Below are 26637 nucleotides of genomic sequence, written 5' to 3'. Positions count from 1 at the left end.
GGGGGAGGGGAGCGCAGCCCGGGCCGGCTGCGTTCGTGAAGCGGCCGCGACGCAGATGCCGGACGCGGGCAGCGCACTTATTGTCTGAGCGCGGGGTCCCGGTGATAGCGGTTCAGGGGGTGGGGAGGAGGCGAGCGAGTGGCGCCGGGCACCGGGACGGGGCGGAAAGAGGAGGGGAGCGAGGGCTGGGCCAGCTCTGGGTGTCGGCGGGCGGCGTGTGCGTGCGTGCGTGTGCGTGAGCGAGGGGGGCGGGGGCTGCGCGGGCACTCGCGTGCGGGTGCGCGCGCGCGGGAAGGGAAGGCGCGGGCGGGGGAGGGGACGAGGACGAGGGAGAGATTTTATTATTAATCTGTTTTCTGGGCCTTTGTGGCTACGGGGGGGGAGGGTTCGCGGCGAGGAGGGCGAAGGAGAGGAGGAGGGCGGCAGTGCGACGGCGGCGATCGCGGCGGCTGTTGTTGCCGCCGCCGCGAGGTGAAGGGACCGGCAGTCCCTTTAAACTAGCGAGAGCCGCAGGCCCGGCGGGGCCCGCCCGCTGGCTGCTCCCGGCCTCGAGTTCGAGCGCGGGCGGTGGAAGGGCGCTTTTGTGCCGGCGGTGCGGCCCCTTGGCTGCCCTTCCTTCCTCGGCTCTTCTCCGCAGGGCGCTTTTTTTTCCCTCGCGGGGCTGCGGGCAGCCACGGGAGCACTTGCCTCCCCTCGCCCACCTCGGCGGATTATTTTCCTTCGCCTCAGCTGCGCTGCCCAGCATGCACTAGCAGCCAGGCCGAAGGGGTGGGGAGCTCTCGGTGTCGGGGTGCCTGCGTGTGTGTGAGGGAGGGCGAGGGGCGGCGGGGCGTCCCGGGCCCGCGCGGCGCCTGAGGGGCCGGGCGAAGCGCGGAGGGCGCGCCGGGCCGGGCCGTGCTGCGCTGCGAGCCTCGCTGTCGGCTCCGGCCCTCTCGGTTGCCTCCTTGCGCCTTCGCTTCGGCTGAGGAGAAACGGGCAGAAAATGGCAAAGTCTGGAGGAGGCGGCGGCGGCGGTGGAGGCGGTGGCAGCGGGGGACTGACGTGGGTGGTAAGTTGTGGGGCTGCGTTTTGGGGTCTGTGTGGTTTATTATTATTATTATTATTATTATTATTATTATTATTATTATTATTATTATTATTATTATTATTATTGTTTCTTTTTGCGTCCCTTGTGTGTGTGTGGAAAGAGCGCGGGTTGACTTTTAAGCGAGGAAGAAACCGACGGCTGGCGTGAAAGGGGAAGCGCTGTAGAGCCAGCCGCTCGGTGGAGGGGTCCGGGATGCAGGGAGGGAAGGCAGCCTGAGCTTGGGCTTGGGGTGGGCATTAGGAGGAGGGGAGCTTGCAGCCGTGGAGGGCTCGTCAGGGTGCTCGGCACTGCAGGGAAAAGGTTAGTCTGTGAGCACACAGGTGGGAAGGAGCCTCCTGCCTTGGGGGCAGTGGGTGGGTCAGTAGGGCTGTATTGAAGTCACTGTCTTCCCAAGTGAGATGTGGGCTGTCTGCCGTCCCGTAGAAGTCGCAGTTGCTGCGTCTTGATGCTAGAACAAAGTCTTTGCAGGCTACCAAAAGGCCTATGTGTTGATCCCAGCTGTCTGAAAAGACAATACCTGAAGTTCATGGGTTTCAGAGATGGGTGGTGAGGAGGCTTTCAGAGGTGTTCAGGAGGCTGGAGCTGTATACTTTCTGTTGTATCTTGGAATTAAACTTCATTGTCTTCCAAAAGTTATAACTCTGTAACGGGGCCAAAAAGGGTGGTGTTTTTTTTTTTACTGCCTTTCATGGATTGGTCAGAAGTAATAAGATTTGAGAGGATGCAGGTGATAACTGACTCTAGAACTGCTGAAACATTTTGAGCCTTTTCAAAGTCCTGTGAGAGTATTAGCCCTGAATCACAGTGCACAGGGATGCCTTCCTCATCTGTAGCAAAAGTGGATGCTCTCCGGTTTTGGCAAGTCCTGAGGAAGGAAAGCAAAGATGGCCTGAAGGGGTCTGGTTCAGCCTATCAATAACTTTCCTGCCTTTCTCTTGCTCAGTGTAGCGTTCAAAAGAGAGTAACTTCTTTAATGTTTGAGCAGGTGACAGTATATCTTGATAGACAGATGGTGAGGTAGCTGCATCTTTAATCAGATACATGTGCTTTACAGAGTTTGGAACTTTTAAGAAGTCCTGTTAAAGAGAATAATACCAAACTTGTTCTTCTGTTGTGTCTTTCTGTGTCTTTGAGCTGTTGGAAAAGAATATGAATGGCACTATTGGAGTGAACAGATCCTCTGTATTCTGATGGTGGACTATTTCTATGGCTCTAATTATTGCATTTTGTGTTGATATTTCTCTTATTCATTTTAAGAAACTGGCAGCATGGAAAGGTATATAAAAAATGAGCAAGTTTCTGGGTGTGCCACTTGAAATTAGATAGTTTGGTTATGGGAACAGCCTAAGTAGAGAAGCTGAAATTATTCTCCTTTCCTTCCTGCAATATGGTGTGATTTTTGTCAACTATGGTCTTTGGATAGCTCTTCAGAATAAAGATTTTTACAGGCTAGGTTGGATCAAGTAATTGAAAGTTTTACAGCTCATATAGAAAACTGCAGAATGAAGTGTGAAAATCACTGAGTAGGCATTTTTTAATGTAACATATTCTTAAATGTAACGAAGATGAAAGTATGGTGAGTCAACAGTTTCCTACAACTGGAAGTAATCAAACTTTTCCTTCTCTAAAAGCAGTAAAAATTAAAGTGTTTGTCATCTCAGAGTAGTTGTAGGGAAATAATTAGATTTTAGTTAAAACTGTGTTCACTTTTTTTTTCTGGAAAACACGTGCATTTTAAATGCTGAAGATAAGGACTTCTAAGCCTGTTCCTAAAGCCAAACCTTTTTGATGTCAGCTGTAGAATACTGGCATAGTGAGGAGCGATATTGTTGAGCACTGAAATGAATGGGGCAGTAGCTAGCAACTGGTTTGGTGTGCCAGGCCAAAAAACATTGATTCAGGCGATGGTTCATGAATAGATATCGTATGCTGGCCTTGAGGATGAGGGGTGTACAGAGCTAGGGATGGTAATAGTTTCAGCCGCCTGGTTGTAGTCTGCTTGCCATATATCTGCTAGATATGCAACTGTTTGCTATTTGGTAGTAAGGCGTTTTGAAACTACCTTGATTTTTTTTTTTTTAGACTTTTTATTGGTGTATTGAAACCACTAGGATACTTCCTTTCTGAGTAATGTGTTTTGTATTGTTAGTGGTTTCATTTTGAGACCATGAGTTAAACAATTGAAGGGTAACAGGAGTAAGTCAAGTTCTAAAGATGAGAAAACTTTTAAAACTTAGTGGGATGTTAATTTCTGTTTCAGACTAGCAAATCCTATATATGTAACCTGGTACTCACATTTTAGTGAAGAGTTTTATGTATAACAAGCTTTGGTTGTGATGTAAGTTCAAGTGTGCTTGTTCAACTAACTAGGAAAGAATTGCTTGCAGTTATGGAAAAGGAAGGGTACTTCATGCAGTAGAGAATTTACCCTAGAGTGAATTTCATAATAAGAACATCACACAAGCATCAGGTGGTGCCTACTTTTACTTTTAAAAGCAAGATGACTTAAACGTTCATGGAAACATGAACAGCAAGTCCCCTGTGTTTTCAGCTACCAGTAAGGGAACTTAAAGAAATGTAATGAGCGATAGTCGGGTGGTAAGTAGACACAGCTACCAGTGATGAGGACACATGAGAGTGTATCAATTGAAAATGCTTATTGGGAAAATCATTTAGCATTACATAACTGAAAATGAACCAATGTAACTTCTGATTTATAAAATGTACTAGTTATTTTTTGAGGAATGTTTTTTTTTTGTTTTGTCTGGTTGCTGATTTTTTCAAATTAGCTTGCAGCTCCCCACTGTAATAGTTGGTAGAAGGTGGAGTTTTGACTAGCAGATTGATATTAATTACTTTTGGTGAATGACTTCCAAGGGTCACCCACAAATTTAAGCTGTATTAAGAGTTAGTTACAAAAGCATGGGTTTGTATCTAGAGGAGTTTTCATTGGTGGGACATAATGGCATTTTCTAATGCTAGAAAAACTTTGAACAAAAGTAATTTTTCTGCCTTTCTGTGTGTTTAGGCACTACAGAAAACGAACTATCATAATAGTACAGTAATAGTATATTTTTTTTAATAAATATGCCTTCTATATTGAAAGCGAAGTCATTGCAAGTGACGCTGAAGTGTGTTGTTTCTGATACAACGGCAATGCCCACACAGCTGCTGAAGAGTGTTTCAAACCAGCAGTACTTCGTCGGTTACTTCTGTCAGTGTTTTCAAGGCTTTCTCCTTGACCCTAGGAGCTACATGAGCCTGATAAATGAAAGCTGAGACTCCCAATAATAATTTGAGACTTTGAACACCACTTCCATTTTCCTGCCGTTTATGAAAGAGATAGGTTTCAATTCTAGGAAATGCTAGCCTAAAGTGAATATATGCTGAGTGTTAATGTGACTTTTCTTTTTTTTAAAAAAAAAAAAAGTTTGTATCAATCTGTGTGCTCCTTGACTAGAGCAGAATAGAAATAATTTATGTATTGAGTTTATACTGGCTCATGCTTGATTTGAATAAATACTGTAGCTGTACATTGCTAAGTGAAAAGATAGCAACTTTTCAAATAATCTAAATTCAGCTATTGGCACTTCTCAGCAGTTTCGAAGTTGACCTTGAAAATAACTTTTAACTTAATGTTGTCATTTTTTAAAATAAAAAGCATATGTAGGTGGTAGAAGAGATAGGACAGTAGACTCAAAAGAAAACAAAATGAAGCAAAAAAAACCCCACTAACCCTTCTGTTAAAGGGACTTTGCCTTTCTTTTATTGTTTCATTTGAAAACAAATACTCTTAACTGTAATAAAGAGATAACTTTCAATTTGACTTGGCTTTCAGTAATTTGTTTTGAGAGGATTAAACCAAATCTTTCTTGTGAATAATGTCTGATAGTTTCCAGTGATATGCCATAATTCACTTGTTATGGATTCTGCACTAGGTGGTTTCTAACTATATGGTAAGTTTTTTGCATCTGAAGTCTGAACAGGGTCTCTTCTGCTCCAAGGATGTGCCCATCATTGCTGTATACTGAGCTTCATCCATTACTCTGATTTGAGAGCAGGGGCTTTTGGGCAGGAGCAAGACAGGCGTTCTCTTCTTCTGTCAGCATAGCACTTGGAGGAAGAGTGTTAGGATATGACAGGGTGGCCAAGAATTGTCGTATATTACTTCTATTGTGAGTCTGTTCCAATAAGCTGGCAGGATTCTATCTGTCTGAAGTACAAACAGTTCAGTAAATCTGACTAGCAATGTGACCAAATCCTAATCAAATCTTCTCTTTTTAAAAACAGGCGTACTGTCCTAGAGGTGAACCAACTGTAAATAGTTCTTAATTCTTTTTGTTACTGTTATTACGTTTCCGTTTCAAAAGCAGGAGTAGGTGGTTGAAGTTCCCCTGAATCCTCTAGACCTCTTTAGTTGCCTTTTCTAGAGCCAGGTTAAAGCTCAGAATTAGCCTTCTGTTATTTCCTTTTCTTTATCTGCATCAGACCTTCTGTTTCTTTGCTGGCTGAAACTAGGCCTGGAACAGAGTTGTCACGTATGTAACAGTTGTTACATAAACGGTTAGCTGCTCTCTTATCTTTCCTTTACTATATTGTGGTGTCTGCAGAGGGGGAAGAAGGGGGGAAAAAAAGAAGTCTTACGTTCTTGCCAAGTCTTGTTTCAGTACTCTTCACTTGCTTATAAGCATCTCATCTTTTCTTTTGGTATTATGTTGACCAGAGAACTGCAGTTTTTTTTGTACCTTGCCTGCCCTCATTCCCTCCTTTTTTGCTTCGCTGTTATATAGTGGAAGGTAGACCAGACCTGGAAGAAGTGCCCCAGTATGTTACTGTTTACTTCTATTAAACATAATGCATTTGATAGGCTTTGGAGCTATGTAGTACATCGGCAGTCGAGGGCAAGCAGCATTCCCTCTTGCTCTTGTTGAATTTTTGGTTCTGATGCCCTTAAGGAAGCAGTGTTGCAAAGACATGTGATGACTCTCCTGAATATTCTAGTATTAGAGGGGAAACGTTTTTGGCTCAATTTGGCAAGTCAGACACAATAGTTCTGAAGAGGGATTCATTAGATGTTATGGCTTCCCTGGCGAAATAAACTTGTTACCTCTTATCCCCTGTCCTCTATGCTGCCATCCAGTGAAATAGTTCTGTCATCTTCTTACTGGTCCAATCATCTTCTTGTTAGAAAGCTGAATAATGCAGCGTCAAAGAGATAATAGAGATGGTATCAGGTAGAGGCTTGGTGATGGAATAGGAGCAAGGCTACCTCATTGACTGCAACTGAGCCAGTCTTGCAGCTTGATAACATGCATCTTCACCCTGTGTATTTTAAGCAGGGAGGCAAACTTGTTCTAGTGTAGGTGAAAGACTGCTGAATGCGTAGAAGCGAGGAACTAAATTGTAATATACTCTAAGAAGGAATGTATATCTTGGGCAGGGGGGCGGGGGTTGATTTTAAAAAAAAAAACCCAAACATGGGGGATTACTTTAGGTGTTTGGTGGAGAAGGTGTACTTTCAAGCATGTGTCCACTATTAGTGTTCTATCTGTCTATATCTGGGTGTGTATGTTTAATTTCTAGGCTACCCATGCTGTATTAAAGGTTAAATAAGAAATCACTGTATTTGGACAGATAAAGTAACCTTTCCAAATAGAAGAGTATATAAATAGTCTAAGGTAGACAGTTTAGGTTTGAAAAAAATTATGGCTTAAATCTATTTTATTTTCGTAGACTTTATTTTCCAGAAGTATGTTTTTACCTTGTGTGTAAACTCTTTTGTGTGTCTACTTGGAAAATCAATCTTCCAATGCATATACTGCTTTTAATTAATTGAAATATAAACATGTGATTCATAGCTGATAGGTATGAGTAATTCTATCTCCAGGAGTGCGTTTTATTTTTATATATAGAGAGAGAACCTGGAAGTGAAAACTGGTAGAGAAAATTTAATTTTCCTCATCTAAAATAGTAAATTTCTTGCAAGTCACCCACAAAGAAAACATTTTTCTGCACTGTATAGATGATTTGAAAGTTTTAAAAAGCAGATTGAGCAAAAATATGTATTTCTAAATGTGGATAACTGTGTGAAGAAACCTGTTTTGAAAATTGTGTGCTTGGAGACCCAGTGGTGTTCTCTCAAGTACATGTAGTGAAGCCTAGGTATTTTGGAAGAATGTATTTTAATGGTAATATTCCAAATTTAAAGTGAATATTAAGTCAAGGCATGTAAAATGTTTTTTGAAGAACTTTGAAAATAAAGAATGAAATTTAAAATGTAATTTAAGTTCTAGCAACTAGCAAAGATGTCAAGATTAAACATATCAAATGGTTGTTGTCTTTATAAACATAGTAGAAAAGTGTTCCTTAGAAGCAAAGTGATAGACCAGCTCTTAGTATTAGTAATTTTTATTTAAAAAATGTTTCCTCGCCTCTTTCTTCAGATAGTTCAGTGATGAGTACTCAAGAGGTTGATGTGAAAAGCAGGGAAAGATTCCTCCCCAATAAGCAAGGACCAGATCTGCCAGTTTTAACACTTCAGTGTGATTGCAAATGCTTTTACTTTTATGAACTGAGTCCTTTTAAGTTATGTTTTGAAGTGCATGTTGTTAAACCTTTTTTATGATATCAGCTCATCTAGTTTCATTTAATAAAGCTATCTTAAAATACTGTCTGCATCTTAGTGCAATTCCAATTTACATATAAATACAGTTTGCCACTGAAAATAAGTTAAAGTACTATGTTAATTCTTTATTTTGTTAAAATGATAAATCTGTGTATTTGTTACACTGTACACATCTAAGCAATTCTGTTTTTCTTCCACAAGTAAGAAAAAAGGACTTTAGCAAAGTTAGTGTAAAGCCTGCTTGAGTTAGAAGATGTTTGAAAAGTTCAGATCTAAACATCAGATCTGTATTTTCCTTTGTTGGACATAATTTAAAAAGCTACCTTAAAGAAAAAAAAAAAATCTACTATATGTGTTTTTCCAGATTTGTGAGGTAGCATTGCAATTAAGATATTAAGCAGTCCTCCTTTCATGGAAGCTGTGTGTCTTGAAGAGGAACTGATTTCTTTTACTCTTTTTTTTTTTTTTTTTTTTTTTTAGTGAATGAGTGGACCTGGTTAGACTGAGGCTTCCCGTTCCTCCTTTAAGACATTGAACAGTTGTGAGAAGAACAGGTGTATGAAAAACTGGACAAATGTCTGTTTTAGTAATGTGCCAAAAACTCTCCACCAACTTTCTCAATCTGTGAAGGAATCTTTAGGGAGAAAGCAAGGAACAATATTTTCTCATCATGACAAAATCACAGGAACTATAAAATAACATTGAAAAGTTATTTTCTTATAAATCGAAAGAAGCTGAGATAAAGTAGGGAGGGGGAAAAAAAAACCTCTTGCAACCAGATAACTTGATATGTAATGTTTCTATAAGAGCAGTTAGAATTCTGAGGTCAGTCCCTAAGCAGAACATCTTTACCTGTGAGAAATGGGTAATGTGAGCTTCACTGGAGATATTGGAAAGCAGCTGTCCCGTCTCTGGTAGCTCTGGGGTATTTTGTCTTTCTAGGGAAGATAGTGTAGTAGTGTATAAATGTTTCAGTCTTGTGTTTATTCTGTTGATAGTTGTGTACCATGATATAAAGATACAAGGATGGCAAGGTGTCTGGGGAAAAGTAACACCATCTTAGACCAACTGATATAGAGAGAGTTCTGCTGCATGCAGTCATTCAAGCTATTGTCTCCATGCATCAACACAGAGCTCTATGTTGGCTTAGGTAGTATTTTTCATCATTCACTATTTAGTGATCCTAACTTAAAAGTCTGTTCCATCACTGTTGTATTACAATATTGTTGTGAAAACTTGGAAATATTATGTCACAATCAAAGTAAAATGGAGGCAAGTTGCTTGGAGGAGAGCAGTTGCAAAAAGTGAGGCAGTTATTCTATTTTGTTATTAAGCAGACTTGGGAGAGGATTTTTCTTAAATGTACAAATAAGAGACTGTGTAAGCATGTGAGGAGTCGACTGGGGGGGAAAGTTCCTTACCTGAGTTTGCTGGTGGTCAGGGAGGGAGGTGGTCCAGATACTTGAGAGAAAGCAAACCTGAATTGTATCGTGTTAACCTGCCTTTCCTGATGCTGTTTAAATTTTTCAGAATATGTCATATAGACTTTCTTCTTTGCCAGTAGCATGATAAACATGCATGTTGGGTAATAGATGATGAAAATGCTGAACGATTTAAAAATTAATCTAAAAATATATTTGAAATTATTTTGAGTCATTTATACTTAAGTTATATTATTAACTTTTATGGATGGTTGCTTGCCAAGATGCGGTTCTTAAACTGCAAATTAAAGGGTAGAGTTTTGATGATCGTCAAGATTGTCAACATTTTTAATGAGCAATCCTGAAAAGGTTTTTGTGATAACTTCTGTAGAAATGTTGTTGTGGGAGGATGAGTGGCTGAGGAAGGGGAAGTTTTGAAAGAGTGCTAAGGTTTTTTTTGACTCATTGATGTCTCTGTTTTCCTCCTCCTGCATTGCTGTAAACATCTGGAACACCAAACCTGTGTTCCTTTCTCATGGAGTTTACTACAGGATTGAGAGTGGAATATGTAGTATATTTGTGAGACTTAAAACATTCCAAGATTTGTAAAATCTCCAGAGGAACAGTAGATGTTACATAGCAGGAGTTGAGCAATTAAACTCAAGCTACCTTTTTTTTTGAAGAACACTGGATTCATATTTACTTTCATGTGGCAGAAAATAATAGATTTTGAAAATGCAGAGTGCCAGAAAATGCGGCTATTTAGCATAGTGTATTCGGTTTGCATGGCGAGGTTTTGGTAGCAGGAGGACTACAGGGGTGGCTTCTGTGAGAAGCTGCTAGAAGCTTCCCCTGTGTGCAACAGAGCCAATGCCAGCTGGCTCCAAGACAGACCCACTGCTGGCCAAGGCTGAGCCAGTCGGTGACAATGGTAGCGCCTCTGTGATAACATATTTAAGAAGGGGTAAAAACTGTTCTGGAGAGAGGAGTGATAATATGTGAGAGAAACAACTCTGCAGACACCAAGGTCAGTGAAGAAAAGAGGGCGAGGAGGAGGAGTTGCTCCAGGTGCCAGAACAGAGATTCTTCTTCACATGGTGAAAACCATGGTGAGGCAGACTGTCCCCTTTCAGCCCGTGGAGGTCCATGGTGGAGCAGATGTCTGCCTGTAGCCTGTGAAGGACCTCACGCCAGAGCAGGTGATTGCCTGAGGAGGCTGTGACCCTGTGGGAAGCCTGTTGTGGAGCAGGATCCTGGCAGGACCTGTGGACTCGTGGAGAGAGGAGCCCATGCTGGAGCCGGTTTGCTGGCAGGACTTGTGACCCTGTGATGGACCCACGCTGGAACAGTTCATGAAGAACTGTAGCCTGTGGGAAGGACTGTCTCACACGGGAGGGACCCCATGCTGGAGCAGGGGAAGAGTGTGAGGAGTCCTCTTGCTGAGGAGGAAGAAGCAGCAGAAACAATGTGTGATGAACTGACCCCCATGCCCCTGTGCCGCTGCCGGGGAGGGGGTGGAGAATTCAGGAGTAAAGTTAAGGGAAGGAAGGGAGGGGTGAGGGGAAGGTGGTTTGAAGATTTAGTTTTATTTCTCATTATCCTACTCTGATTTGATTGGTAATAAATCAAATTTTTTTTTCCAAGTCAAGTCTGTTTTGCCTGCGAATGTAATTGAGTGTGATTTCTCCCTGCCCTTATGTCGACGTACGAGCCTTTTTTCATATTTTCTCTCCTCTGTCCAGCTGAGGAGGGGGAGTAGTAGAGTTTCTTTGGTGGGCACCTGGCATCCAGCCAGGGTCAGCCCCTCATGCATAGTTAATTCTAATAATAAAAAAGCAGATACATATTTTTATTGTGGAGCAAGCTGTGGTATTCTGAGAGGAAGCAATGTGATAATTATTCATAAATTTTGGAGTTGATTCCGTTTGGGACAGTTCTTAAAAAGAAAAAAATCTTAATCGCCTTTTATGTGGTATCTTGTTCTAAGTAAATATGTTGATGTTGCTTTTCTTTTGATGATTTTAGGGAGTAGACTTTTAATGGTTACTGCTAATAATCATACTGTGTTCCTTTTTAGGGCACCATATAAGTTATGAAGTACAAAAACGTCAAGGGTCACAGTCAAGGTGTTTACTATGTCAATGCAAGGTAGACGTGCAATAACATAAAGGTATACCAATCCTAATATATTGATAACTGTTACATTCCTGAGAGTTCAAAAGCTTAACTTGGTAGAGTACGATGGGATGAATCCCTGGGGGGAAGAGGGGCCCAAAAAAGCTGGCTAATATTCAAGGATCACCTTCTTCAAGCTCAGGAGCAGTGCATCCCAATGAAGAGGAAGTCAGACAGGAACACTGGGAGGCCTGCATGGATGAACAAGGAGCTCCTGGACCAACTCAAACACAAAAAGGAAGCCTACAGAGGGTGGAAGCAAGGACAAGTAGCCTGGGATGAATACAGAGAAATTGTCCGAGCAACCAGGGATCAGGTTAGGAAAGCTAAAGCCCTGATAGAGTTAAATCTGGTCAGGGACATCAAGGGCAACAAGAAACACTTCTATAGGTATGTCAGAGATAAAAAGAGAACTAGGGAAAACATGGGCCCTCTCTGGAAGGAGAGACCTGGTTACTCAGGATATGGAGAAGGCTGAGGTCCTCCATGACTTTTTTGCCTCAGTCTTCACTGGCAAGAGCTCCAGCTGCATAACCCAAGTCACAGAAGGCAAAGGCAGGGACTGGGAGAATGAAGAATGACCCACCATAGAAGATCAGGTTTGAGGGCATCTAAGGAACCTGAAGGTGTGCAAGTCCATGGGACCTGATGAGATGCATCTGCGGGTCCTGAGGGAACTGGCAGATGAAGTTGCTAAACCATTCTCCATCATATTTGAGAAGTTGTGGCAGTCTGGTGAAGTTCCCACCAACTGGAAAACGGGAAATATAGCTCCCTTTTTTAAAAAGGGGGGAAAAAAGGAAGACCTCAAACCACAGGCCAGTCAGTCTCACCTCTGTGCCTGGCAAGATCATGGAGCAGATCCTCTTGGTGAGTATGCTAAGGCACATGGAAAATAAGGAGGTGATTGGTGACAGCCAACATGGCTTCACTAAGGGCAAATTGTGCCTGAAAAATTTAGTGACCTATGATGGGGTTACAGTGTTGGTGGATAAGGGAAGGGCAAATGACATCATCTACCTGGACTTGTCCAAAGCATTTGATACTGTCCCACACGATATCCTTGTCTCTAAATTGGAGAGATACAGATTTGATGAATAGACCGCTCGGTGGATAAGGAATTGGCTGGATGGTTGCACTCAAAAGAGTTGCGGTCAATGGCTCGATGTCCAAGTGGAGACTAGTGACGAGTGGTGTTCCTCAGGGGTCAGTACTGGGTCTGGTGCTCTTTAACATCTTTGTTGGCAACATGGACAGTGGGATCGAGTGCACCCTCAGCAAGTTTGCTGACGGCACCAAGCTGTGTGGTGTTATGGACATGGAGGGAAGGGATGCCATCCAGAGGAACCTTGACAGGCTGGAGAGGTGGGTTTGTGAGAACCTCATGAAGTTCAACAAGGCCAAGTGCAAAGTCCTGCACATAGGTCGGGGCAATCCCAAGCACATATACAGACTGGGCGGAGAATGGATTGAGAGCAGCCCTGAGGAAAAGGACTTGGGAGTGCTGGTGGATGAGAAGCTCAACATGAGCCAGCAATGTGCACTGGCAGCCCAGAAAGCCAACCGTATCCTGGGCTGTATCAAAAGAAGCGTGGCCAGCAGGTCGAGGGAGGTGATTCTGCCCCTCTACTCAGCTCTTGTGAGACCCCACCTGGAGTACCGTGTTCAGCTCTGAAATTCCCAACATAAGAAGGACATGGAGCTGTTGGAGTAAGTCCAGAGGAGGGCCACGAAGATGATCCAAGGGCTGGAGCACCTCTGCTATGAAGACAGACAGAGAGTTGAGACTGTTCAGCCTGGAGAAGAGAAGGCTCTGGGGTGATCTTATTGCAGCCTTCCAGCACCTAAAGGTGGCCTACAGGAAAGCTGGAGAGGGACTTTTTACAAGGACGTGTAGTGATAAGACAAGGGGCAATGGCTTTAAACTGAAAGAGGGCAGATTTAGATTAGATCTAAGGAAGAAATTTTTTACAATGAGAGGAGTTGAGCACTGGAACAGGTTGCCCAGAGAAGTTGTGGATGCCCCATCTCTGGAGGTGTTCAAGGCCAGGTTGGATGAGGCTTTGAGCAACCTGATCTAGTGGAAGGTGTCCCTTCCTGTGGCAGGGGGATTGGAACTAGATGATCTTTAAGGTCCCTTCCAACTCAAACGATTCTGTGATTCTGATGTACAGTGGAGTATTGCTTTCTATTAAAGGAGTACAGCTGGATAAGGAACCTCCAGGTGATGTTTGGGCTCTCTGTCACTGACGTAATGTGACTAGTAATCATGAACTTGACTAGAGAAGACTGGGCTTTGGGTGTTGTGCAGAATAAAATTTCCATGTGTGGGTTCTCATTTCCAGTGTATCACAACTTGACTCCCATTATGTCAGTTAACATGAGCTTAAAAACTAGCCTGTTTGATTTGCTTTATGCATTCTTTTGCAGCATGAATGTCTTGAATGTTGTCTTACTCATGCCTGAAGCTTTTTCTCCAGTTATTTTCTACAGTTAGCTTATTAATCTGAAGATAGTTCAACAGAGTAAAAATACTTGGTGGTACAATAGGGGTTCAACTGGCCGTAGAACCCATAGGATACAGAAGGAAAGATCACAGTGCTGATCTAGGAATGAGATATTTGGCATACAGCCTGAATGGGTTTCAAATATTTTGTTTGTTAGAAGGATCTATCAGGTTGTGTTGCTTCCTTTCAAAGTAATCTTTGCGATTGCGAAATGTAAATGTGCTGAGAGTCCAGAACACTTTCACAGCACTCAAACTGGTGATGCAGTAAAGCATGAAAAAGGGCAAGGATATGGAAAACACTGAGTTATAAAGAGGTGCTGCCAGATGCTGATAACCTAAAGTTCTGATGTCAGTACCTCTAACTTCTTGATTTCTTGGCTAGTGGAGGGCTCGTTGTATGAGTTGGCTGATGAAGCAGTGGACCGAATGGGTTTGGTCATTCAGTGACCAACCCACTTCATTCAGTGTTTCCAAGTATCACAGTTCTAAGAATCTGTAGAAAAACTATCTTAAGTTTTGTTATATTTTAACATGAATAAATTCCTTTTCCATGAGAGTCAGTTTTGTTTTTTTTCCTTCCTTGTCTCTGAATTTTAGTGGGAAAAGCAGATTCTTAAAGGATTAATTTCTTACCAAAGCATCCATAGATGTACTTTTTGATACTGGGTAAACAGTATGAAAATTTAGTATTGGCATAGAACTTGTCAGTGGATAGACAACTAAAAAATTTCAGATCCTTAAAAAGATTAACAGTAAAATTCAGTTCATGGGCAGATGTTAGACACTTGCTTTTAAAGAAAGTAGTAAAGATCAGGATCTGAATGTACTTCTGACTGTATTCAAACCTGTGCCAAATAAAGCAGAAATGTTGCTGTGGTAACTTGTTACCTTAAGTGTAAGTGTAAGTGAATTAATTTTTAAAACAATATGCGTAATTTTCTGATCAGAAGTAATTATAGTGAGCATACATATTTGCACAAAAGTGATATTCTTCACTTCTCCAAAGTCTTGTGGAGAAAGAAAATCCCTAAATTTTCATTTAAATCTAGTGTGCAACTATGTCGTGCATTAATAATCCTAAAATAAGAATGGTGATGCTTTTATTTTGTTTAGCTATTTAATAGGAAGATGAAGCTATGTAATTCTAAGAGTCTCATTTCATGGTACAATTAAGCAGTCTCACGATATCTGCTGAAAGTATGTGGGTTTTTTTTAACCTTATCCTCCTAGCTGTATGTTTCTGCTGCTTTTGTTGCACCAGTACTCATCTGACTCTATAGCAGGCTTGTGCAGGAAAATGTGCCAGTAGACAAATGATTGTTTCTAGTTGATGAAAAATGGGAGGAAGGCTCCATTTGTTCCTTGAACTGGCTTATGGTGAGGTTGGTTTGATTCTGGCATATGAGATGGAGAAGCAGGAGAGGAGGAAAGAAAGAAGGGACTTTTCCTTTTTGGCAGCAATTAACTGCTGTGTTATTCTGTAATGAGGAAATCTGACCAGCCTTAAGATGTTCTTTAACTTAATCATCATAACAAAACTCAATGTGTTGTTTTCAGAGTCCAGAGCAAATTGTCCAAACCAGGACATAAAAAATTTAGGAATTTAAAAAAATAAACAGACACGTTAGTCTCACTCTAGTGAGACTAGTTCTGGATGAGTTCACTGGGAACTCCTTCCTACGATCAGGTTTGGAGAGGGATATGATAGAGAGATTTTGTTCATGCCACTGTTGGTATGCAATGGTCTATGGAAATTTGCTGTGGTAACAGGGAAGTGTTAACTTTGTTGTGTTTCATCTTGGCAGGAGAGCCAAACCATTTGTTAAACACAGCAGGAGAGTGGTTTATTTTGAAACTCCCTCCAGTTTTGTTTTCATGGTGGGAGGTATTCTCAGCCAGGGTTTTCTTTGGGAGAATTGCAAAATATTTAGGTAACAATGTATTAATCATCTATTTCTCTAAGGCAAGAAGAGATTATTATGATCCAATGTATAACACCACAGTACAGTCAAGTGCATGTTATACATAGAACTACCTATTAATTACCATATTACACTTATAAAATTTTTTGCAGTAGAACATATCTTCCTCAGAAGAAGTAGTTTTGTTTTGAACTGTAAGTGGAAGAAAATCTGCCATGTCCCTGGATTCCATTACTTAATTAACTTCCCTAGGTTTTACAGCTTAATTACACTCAAAATTTACTGTCTTGTCCCACTAAATGTGCTTATCCTATGCTTTATTTAAGGGAATGTAGAACACATGGCATGTACTTTTTCTAAGTTCTTATGTCCCAGGGCTGCATTTGCCTTTCAGGAGAATAATCGTTGCCTGTAGTAGTTGTAGGAGGTTAAGGCAGAAAAGTCAAAGCCAAAATGAAGGTAACTTTTTTTTCACATACTAATGTCTCTGTTCATTTATGCTTGTCTGCCTATCTAGAAAATAAGTCCCTTTTAGTCACTTAATATGGGAACAAAAGAATGGGCAGACTAAAGAAAAGCAGATTTTGGTGGATAAGGTTGTTGTTTGTTTCATTTTTTTGTTGTTGTTTGGAGGTAGTTTACAGTGTAGAGGAGGAGACGATAGTGGCAAATACAGGATAAAGTCTGTGTAAGTGAGGAGAGACATTAACATTTTTCAGGATTTTCAACTTCTTGCAACAGTGTGAAATTCAGGTTCTTAAAAAAAAGTAAAGCTTCTGCTTAAAGTAAGGAGTCAAACTGAAGATGTATGTTCCAATTATGGCAGCATTGAAATTGATGATGAAACCTACATTCTTTGTTGTAGCTTTATGTTTTATTGTCTATTTAGATAGGAATAGATCTTCTGTGGGGCTGCCAAACTGTCCAGATCAAATGTATATCAAGATTTAGCATGTTGAAATACAGCTTTTTCCAGCATAAGTAACCAAATTCGTGGTAGCTCAACACAAAGGAAAATGACATGACCCAGTTTTCATCAAAAAAAGGCAATAGAAGTCTCTGACATAATATGGATGTCACGCATGTTCTGTTTTATGCAGAAATTTCAGTGGAGGAGACTGTAAGAAGAGGGGGAGGGATGCAAAATGTGAAGAAAGAAGACGCCAAAACCAAATATGTGAGTTCTTAGGTTGAAGGTAGACCGTAGAAGTCCTGTTGCCAAATGGTTGTCTATTAAAGGCTACTTGGAGTCTGACTCTTGAGATCTCAAAAGGAAAACAGGACTGTAGCTTTTGCTATAGATAAATTTATAGCAAAAACAACTCTAAAAGAGAAACTCTGCAATTGTTGCAATCATACTGGAAAAAACAGTTGCCATAATAAAATATGGTTATGATAGCATGCACACAACAGCCTTAATGTAGTAAACTGAGCAGCAACTGCTGTCAACTGAGAATCAGTATGTTTTTCCATACGGTTACCACTTGTTTCTTAAGAGTGCCTGAGATGCTAGCTGTGTCTGAGGTGACAGTGTGAAGGGTGTGAAGTATAAGTGAGGGTGCAGAGTGCAATAGGTTATAGCATTCCAAGCTACTTAAGGATGGTCATCTTGCTGACTTATGTGTGTGTAGATGTGTTTATTCATCCTCAGTCTGGAGGGTTAGAAAATCTGGAAGACTTATCAAGAATCTGTGAAGTCTTGAATATCACAAGAATGCTGGGAAGATCAAACACGGTGTCAAACAAACAAAAAATGAAACAAAAAAACCCCCACCAAAACGAACTGACAAAACCCTAAAACCTGACAACATTAGGACTGCAAAGTGGACCCTGAAAATTGGGTAACCTGTTAACAAACTAACTAAAAAAAATAGACTTACTGTGAGCAGAAGACTTAAACACTTTGTGACTTTTGGTTAATTCTCTTTAGCGGTTTTCTCATGAACAACAGCTTTTTTGAGAAGTGCTGTTGGAGCTCTAACAATATGAACATCTTTCATACAGGACAGAATACAAAAGGCGTTTTTGAGACAATTCCAAAATATACAGAAGAGATCGTCAGTTTAACAACAGTGCAGTTTAGTGCTTGCTCAGTTTATATATATATAAAAAAGGCAGATTTCCTGCTATATCTACTTGCATTTTAAGTAGTAGAAACTCAGCAGATGAAAGTGTTTTTTTATTATTATTTTTTTTTGTAAGCTATTGAGGAAAACTTAATAGGAAGACTGTGAAGGATGTTTGTGTCCATAGATCTACATCATGGATTTGGTGATGAGTATTATTTCTTTTTTGGGATGAGTTCTAAACATTACTTGAACTTGAAAAATGTCCATTCAAGACGAAGTTACAGGAATCCAGAGTTGGTGGTCTGTTTCAGAGCACAGCCCAGCTCAAAAGGCTTGGTCTGAGAAACTGCAGTTCTGCGGACTTCTGCTTGCGTGCCTGCATAATAACATCAGTTTGTGTAGTTGAATACTTTCTGGCTTTTGTTTTTGTGCTCGTGTTTCAATAGTAAGTTAAATGAGTTCTGAATGTTCATAATATGAGTATTTTTTGCATACAGAAGATATATTATACTTGGAGGGTTGTACAAATAAAATCTGTCCTGCTCTGTGACAATGAAACTTAAATGTTGAAGTAAAGCATACTGAAAAGGTGTTTGTGATGTCCTAGTAAAAACTATACTATTAAAGTTCTTTAAGACTGCTTCTTTCTTCTTTTTTTTTTTTATTTTATTTATTTTTTTTTCGTAATCACTGGCCAGGAAGAAAAAAATGTGCTGATCCTTTGGGCGTTTCTTTCCCCCTCTTAAATCAAACATAATCACATTCTAATTAGTGTATTATAAAAGATGATATACATAACTGTCACGGGTAGTGGAGTAACAGAAGATTCTTACTACTGCTGAGTTAAAGCAAACTCACTGTTCCCCAAGAAGTGACACTTCTGAAGGACTAGTTCTTTTTAGGCAGCAAAGTTTGCCTAGGTGTGACCTGTATTCTTTGTCAACATGACAACAATCTGACAGTAGCATCTCAACTGAAGTAGTTTTGATACTGTCTACATTTCTTACTGTTAAGTTGGAAAGTATAAGATCCTCCAAGTTGTCAGGAAGACTTCCACTGGAAAGCAGAAATGCATTTCCTAGTGTTGTGTTAAAGGCAATGGCTTGTAGGAATCCCCTACCAATAATTCTATTCTGTCATAAATTTTCACAATCAAGAGGTACCCTTTCAGTCACAATAAAATGGACTTTTTCTAATCTATGGACTTTTTCTAATCTGCTGACTTTTGCAAACATGTTGTGGGACAAGCAGAAATAATGGAGATAGCCTGATACATTTAGGCTACAATTTTCCTGAGATTAGAGTTCTTACTCTCTGTTAACGTGTTACTGTGTTGTGATGCATGGTTAGACCCTAATCCTCCTATGCTGTACAAGTGGAAGCATTTTAGAGATCTGTCTCAGAATAATCATAAAAATACAATACTGATGTACAAGACAACTGAAAAACTGGCATGTGAAAACTGTCCATCATGTACTTCCCCAGCTCTCTTGAAGCCGAAGAATTAGGAGCAAATAGAAGTGTTCCATCTAAACAAGATTCAGGTGGTCTTTACATGTGTAATTCTTTTGCTTTCTATATGAATTACATTTCCTCTCTTCCCTTCTTTAAACACTTGTTTCTGCTTCATCTGAGAAATATTACTTTCTTTTCCTGCTAATCACTGATCCCTTTAGAACAAATGATCATGGAACAGTGCTGGCAGAGCTATGGAACCAGTAAGTGAGCTAAGGGTGACTCCTGTGAGGTATGATGTCAAAGATGATTATAAAGTAAAACCACTAAGTTCAGAAAGATATGTATTAAAAAAAAAAAATTGTTTACACACACAGTGAAGCTTATTGGAAGCCTGAACATCATTCACAGAACTACTTCAATGAAATAAACTTTACCTTGCACCTATTGGCAATGCTTCTTTAGTAACAATTCTCATTCCTCCTCTTCCATGTATCAGTTTAATGTATCTATTTGCAAAATCCTGGTTCTTTTCTGCTTGCTTAGCTGATCATGGCTGTTCGGGTTTTTTTGGGGAGTGGGAGGTGGACTGATGGTGGTGTCGTCGTTGCAGTTGAAAACGAAATGACAGTATGGAGATTAAATTAACTCAGATACCAAAACACTTTAATCACATGTGCATGCGATTTTGCAACTTCCCTGTTTAGAGGGAGATGTGATGTACTCCAGAAGAAAAGTCATGAGAGTTGGCATTGTGGTTCCCACTCTGCTGCGTGTAATCCCTGTGCAGGATTGTGGAGTCCCCTGGATTCTCTCTTCCTCTCATTCTGGTTGCTGTTAGTTACAGGCCTGGGTAGTAGAGAATATTTGATTCTCATTTGGCCTGTTCAGGTTTACTCATGGCCAGTTGGCTGTTGTCATCGCTGGTGCACGCTGTCTGCTTGTCTCAAAGGGTCTTGGAGTACGTGTTTCGTAGCATTTCTGTAAATAAACTAGAAAAACATGATCTCTAAATCTGGAAGAGAAAGGTAATTTCTCTTGTTTTGAATAAAGTGAAATGCTTTATTACTGTGCCTGCTGGGGGCAGAGGAGAAGAAAATCATCAAAGCTTTAACAATAGAAGCTGGAGGAGACAAATTTGAACAATACAGGGAGAATTGTCCTTGTTAATTGTATGCTATAGGTTGGTGTCTGGCCTTTTAGAATCTACTGAAGTTGTCTGGGTAAGTTCAGTATCTTTTGCTCCTTGTTCCTCTGTGTTCATATGTTTCTTACCGTTTGCTTTCAGTGCTCTCTGGGGCTGCAGCAAAGGCTGGGTTGAGAGGGAAGTGATAGTGCGTTCTTCTGACTGAGAAATTTACGTGGTGGCTCATTAATGCAGAATTGGAGTTCAGCCTGTATTTATTTTATACAGAGATTTACTGGGAACAGCTAAATGGGAGTAAAATATTTACCTGAGTGACAAGTGGGTTCAGCCCTCATTTGTCTGTTGATGGTTTTTACTGGTCATGTAACACCTGCTTCAAAGTTGGTAAACCCCCTGTAAGAGGAGGTGGCTATTTCAGGTATTAGGCAGGTGGTGACAGAGTTTTTTTCTGTTATGTCTGCTAGCCAGGCAAGTAAATCATGTGAGTTCAAGTTATGTTTATTGATATTTTTAAAGATAATTCTAATTTACAGGTAAGAACCTATACTGTAAAATGTCATACCTACTCTCTTGGTAGATATGCTCTTACTGTCTCAGAATGAGGCTTTTCTACATTTGATTGCTCTGAGAGATTTTAACTTTTCCTTTTGGGTGGTTTTAGTTGAATGGGAAGGAAGTATTTAGCAGGAAAAAATCGCTGAAAGATGCACCAAATCCCTATATTGTCCCCTCAAAATTGGATTAGCTTCCTGTAACACTGCTTGTTCTTCCAGTTGAGGCATTTTTCATCATCTCCAGCCACATTAGGCTTGAATTCTGTTTAAATTCCAACATTAGCCTATGCGTTTCTCTTTTTTTACAGTCCTTGGCTTATTTAATCATAAAGCATTCTAAACTGGGATTGCATCAGGTTTAATTATTTCACTTAAATAGAGGATACAAGCTATAGCAATTGAGAAGCCATAGGAAAGATATTAGTGTGTTTCTTAAGTCCCACTGAATGAATTGTACAAACTAAAATGTAAAATCGAGTAGTTTTACTGTTATTCAGAACAGTACTCAGTGCTTTGGATTCAATGCTTAAGCACAAAATGGATGTTATAAATACCTAACCTGAGGAAGTCAGTGTCTTTGATAATATACTGGTGTTTCCTTATTTTGGTTTATCATGCTTAGTACATCACTAAAGTTTGAATGTGTTACCATTTGTTAAGAATCTGTCACGTAATCTGTTGAATTTTTTTCTGTTGAAGGGATAGCTTTATCTTAATACATCTGAAAACATTTACATTACATGACAAGTTTTGATTGTAATTGAAATCTGTCAGGTTTTGTTTATACCTTGAGAGTGACAGATTGAATGAGGTTGAACGTTGTTGTTTTTTTTTTTTTTAAGACGTTATTTGATAATCAGATAAATGCTTCAAAAAAGGAAGACTCAGAAAGCATTAATAAAAATGACACTTCAAAAAAGATGTCTGTTGAGAGAGTTTATCAGAAAAAGACTCAGCTTGAGCACATCCTCCTCCGTCCAGATACCTACATTGGGTCAGTTGAACCTTTAACTCAGGTAAGGATCGCTAAATTTACAATCTAAATAGTTTTTGTGGTTTTAATGGGGAAATTACTATTCTGGTTAACAAATAGGCACATCTCTACTTTTCTGAGTGTTCTGAATTCTCATGCTAAAAACTGTGATAATGTTTATGTATGTATGTGTAGGAACAGGTCAAGAGAAGACTTTTTAAAGCAGTGCTTGGTTCACCTGAAAAAACATGCTCAGAAAATGTTCACTGTTCAATCAAAACATAAACACACACCTACGTGTGTAAACACAGAGTTATGTGTGTATATGTGTGTTTACAAACATACCTATATGCACACAAATATACGTACATATTTGTAAGTAGCATTTGCTTTAGCTCCAAAAATGTTTTTGTCAGTTTGTTTAGGCACTTTTTTCAGCCATTTTTGTGAAGTTGCAAATTACTTCGAACTTCATTGTCTATACTGTTGGAGTTCCCCATCAAGCAGAAATTAATAGATTTTCATTATGGAAGTCTTTGTGGGTACAACTGTAATTTTTGCCAAACTTCTGCTTCTGTCTCATATGACAACAGCAATCAAATTGGAAGAATACAGTTCCTGAAGTAAATGGAGCTTAGATAATCATAGACTGGTTTACCAAGACAGTAAATATTTTTATTTTGTTTTGTTTACATGTAGTTAATGTGGGTTTATGATGAAGATGTAGGAATGAATTGCAGAGAAGTTACCTTTGTTCCAGGCTTGTACAAGATCTTTGATGAAATCCTTGGTAAGTATTTTTAACAATAATATTGCTTTAGCATTATGGAGTACATGCTTTTCTGAGTGCTCTCAAAGCACGTTAATTTGTATCTAAGTTTAAATCCTGGACTTAGAGTCCCACTAAACTGCAGTACATGAAAATTTTAGTGCATTCTAGCACTACAGAAGAGTTTAGAGAGGGAAGAGTTTTCAGTTGAACTTGTAAGAAAGTGTAAGTATTTGTTACTGAATGTCCAAACTAGATCATTCTTTATGATCAGTATTGTTACAAGATTTTTAATCTGCAAAATTGATAAGGCCCACAGTTTTAAGTAACATTTGAAAGATTATTATTCTGAAAGAAGACAACTGAAAGTTGTCTAAGTGTTAACTTAGACCATCATTTCATGAATCATTAAAACTAACTCCTGTACAGAATGATAGTGGTAGTGATGACGATTCTTACATGGATCATTTCTAGACTTCAGAGAGTTTTAAAATGAGTAAGTATCATACCACCGTTTAAAAGCATGGTGACTGAGGCACAAACTAATGATTTTTAGAAAACTGTCTCGTAAGTGCCTGAGTCACTGTGACTTACTAGTTTATGATATTCTCTTGGTGACAGGCACACATTGAAGACTAACCGGCAGTAGAGATGTGCAACATCTGAACAGTATGCTGTCTGCTGAGCTGATATTTTGGGTTAATTGACTTGAAATCTTAGGCTACTCAGTTTTTATGAAGTTATGTTGTAAGGATTGGTGGGATTATCATCGTGAACTAAATTATGGTCTTCTGAGGTCAATGGAAATTTTGTCATGACTTTCATTGGGTTCAGAACTTTTCCACACCTCTAAAACTAAGCTTTGTAGCATTGCTGTCTTAGAGGCAATAAAGACTGTATCTTTGCCAGGTAGAAAAGAATAACTTTTTTTTTTTAATTTTTATTTTTCACTCATTACTTATTTGAGAAATAAGGGAATGAAAAAATCCTTCATCACTTCTCTTTTGAGTGCTGCCTCATAGATGAAATTTATGGGCTTTTCACTGGAGGGAGCCCTCTTCCATCTTGTCCCATTCAAAAGGAAGATCATTATCATACCATTATCGTAGTACAGTATGGCTTACTGCCTCTTTATGTAGCACTGAAAAGTGCTCCTCAGAGTGTGGTTTGAGGCGTAGGGGTCAGTGTAGTAACATGAAAATTGGGCATTGTAGCTATGCATACTTTTGAATGAAACTGCACTTAATGGTTTTAGCAAAAGCACCTTGAGATATCTGATCTTGTGTTGAGATCCTTGTAATCTATTAAGATATCGTCCTTTGGTGGTTTTGGGTTTTATTTTAATCTATTTAGTGGGTGATGAGACAAATGTTGAAAATGATTGTAGTGTGTTTTCATGGTTAATGGCCATAGTCACGTTTCTGATTTTTGTCGTTTGTAGTTAATATACGTTGGAGTGTAGTTTATTTAAATTCTGTTCGAATGTTAATTTCCAGTTATTCTTTTTTTCATCCTAAACTGCGTAAACTGTTTAGGAACTAACTTAAAACTGTTAGTTACAGAGGCTCTTTAAAGATAACTTTTTCTTTTGCTCCTTAACAGATATAAATTTTTTGGGATTAGTTTTCAGTGGCAAAAGAATGTGTAAACTGATCTGGTGATGAAATTGCAATTTTCTAGGGTTTTTAAAAAAACATGGTGTAATATGTGTAATAAATAGCCAAACAAGTACAGTAAGAGAAGAATGAAGCTCTCAGTATGTTAAGAACAGTCACCAGCTCACAAAATACACTTCTGTATTTATTTCTAAGATAGTCTAACTGCAAGAAAGAGTCAGTAATTATAAGAAGGTTGAAAAATATCTTCTTGCAGATACTTAGTTGTATTTACAGACTTCAGTAATAAGATACAGTATATACAAAGAGATACCAGGTTAAGAAATATGTGGACCATTGTAACTTGTGGTGAAATATGTATACAATTGGTTTTACAGATCAAGTATTAATTATTGCTCCTACAAAGTGTTAATTTGTGCTACTTTGTTTCATAGTAAATGCTGCTGACAATAAGCAGAGGGACAAGAATATGACTTGCATTAAAATATCCATTGATCCGTAAGTAAAAGCGTGTTTTCATTTACTTTCTGTGCCAGTGCTACTGTAGTTCAGATTTGTACAAATTGTTTTACTAACTGAAATTGGATTTTTTAAAAACAACATAATATTTTTGGAATTATTTCCATTAGCTTTATATTTTAAGATGAAAAGATGAGTTAAAAGTGGTTAACAGTAAGTACTACCATTCTGAATTTATAATAATTTGCTTTCCTGAACTACTCATTAGTGTTTGATTGAATGAAATGTAAAACCAGAAGATCCTAAAATTCACGATTACATGAAAGCTTGGCAGTACATAACTATAACCAGCCAGGTTACTCATAAATCATAAATACCAACCTTGAGGTTTTATAACATAATTTTGCGCCTCTTGAACTTCTGTGTTGACTCCTTTAGCATTCAGATAAGGTTATATTTGAATTAGTCAGCCATGTCACACTGAAACTGCAGGTTGCAAATGTGTTATTACCCCTGTTTTTTGAAATTGAATGCTTAGAGGTGTTTCCTAATGAGAAGTAACGTAGTTAAATAGATGTTAATTGAGTTCCTTTAGTAGTACCTTTTCAGTGACATTTAACTGAATAATAAATGTTTGAGAGACCTAATTTTCACACCTAATCTTTAGGATAAATATACCGAGGAATAATTTTTCTGCAAGTTTTCAATGCATTATCAGTTTCTGTGGACCGAATGGTTTTTATTATGGAGTGGGAGGAAAATGGTAGCGTAAATCTACCTGACCTGTCATGACTTTGAACTCTCTAATACTCGAAAATAAAAATTCTGTATGAGAGCTACAAGTATTAATGATGCCAGATGTTGATGGATTTTGGCACTGATGCATAAAATAACTTACAATGTTTATCATAACTGGGAAATAACAGTTTTAAACAGGGGATAACTTGACTGTGTCTGAGTGGACTTCAGTGAAACCTGAAAAGCTACATCTCTCTAACTTAAGAACAATTCTGTTGCTAAGCTTCAGGATTCTGTTGCAGATCATGTTGATAGTGAAAGCTCTACAAACAGATTTTTGGGGGTTATTTTTATGATATGAAATAATGTCATGTATGGGCAATTATGCTTCTTCTTCTAAGACATCTAATAAGCACAAATAAGTGTGTTTTTTGTGATTAAAATTGATAGAGCTGTGAATAGATGTGGTAAGAATATAGTCTTTTATTGTATTTTATGTAGTTATGTAAATAGGTAGAATGTATACAGGAGTCTGTTTTCAAGATTATATTAATTGACTTAATGCCTTCACTATTTTATAGGGAATCAAACATTATCAGCATATGGAATAATGGAAAGGGTATACCAGTTGTGGAACACAAAGTAGAAAAAGTATACGTACCTGCCTTAATCTTTGGGCAGCTGCTAACATCCAGCAACTACGACGATGATGAGAAAAAAGTTACAGGCAAGACTACTTAACATGCTTTGTTTTATTCAGTTAAGCCATTGTTTTTCAGTATGCTTTCTCTTCTTGCTTTTTCTCTTTCTATTCTGTTCCATAACAGATGATCACTTAGTCACCATTACTATAGCTCTGTGTTAGAGTAAAATGACTTAAATAAAAAAAAAAAATCTGACTTTTTTCTTTTTTAATATCAAAGTTTATGGAGAACTTTACATCTTTAATGTCAGTACGCCTTATTCAGTAGCAAACAACATATTTTCATATTTTAATTATAAGGTATGCAAGCATTTAAACATTTATGCTCTTGAAATGAAGGGAAGGAATAAATTTAATAGGTTAGCATACGATTTATTATCCTGAATGTGAAGTAACCCTAATTTAGATAATGAAT

General features: G+C 39.1%; 1 protein-coding gene across 1 annotated transcript in view; it reads left to right on the top strand.

Moving 5' to 3' along the window:
* The first annotated feature begins 982 nt into the window (after positions 1-982).
* Positions 983-26637, top strand: part of TOP2B (DNA topoisomerase II beta) — a 69936-nt gene continuing 44281 nt past the window's right edge. The window contains exons 1-5 of the mRNA XM_086615155.1: positions 983-1048; positions 21807-21980; positions 22637-22727; positions 24757-24820; positions 26101-26246. Coding sequence (XP_086471281.1) covers positions 983-1048; positions 21807-21980; positions 22637-22727; positions 24757-24820; positions 26101-26246 — 541 coding nt within the window. The remainder of the gene's footprint in view (positions 1049-21806; positions 21981-22636; positions 22728-24756; positions 24821-26100; positions 26247-26637) is intronic.

This window comes from Tauraco erythrolophus, chromosome 7 (genome assembly GCF_009769465.1).
Source record: "Tauraco erythrolophus isolate bTauEry1 chromosome 7, bTauEry1.pri, whole genome shotgun sequence".
Taxonomy (NCBI): Eukaryota; Metazoa; Chordata; class Aves; order Musophagiformes; family Musophagidae; genus Tauraco; species Tauraco erythrolophus.
This window is presented reverse-complemented; position numbering and strand designations above follow the sequence as displayed.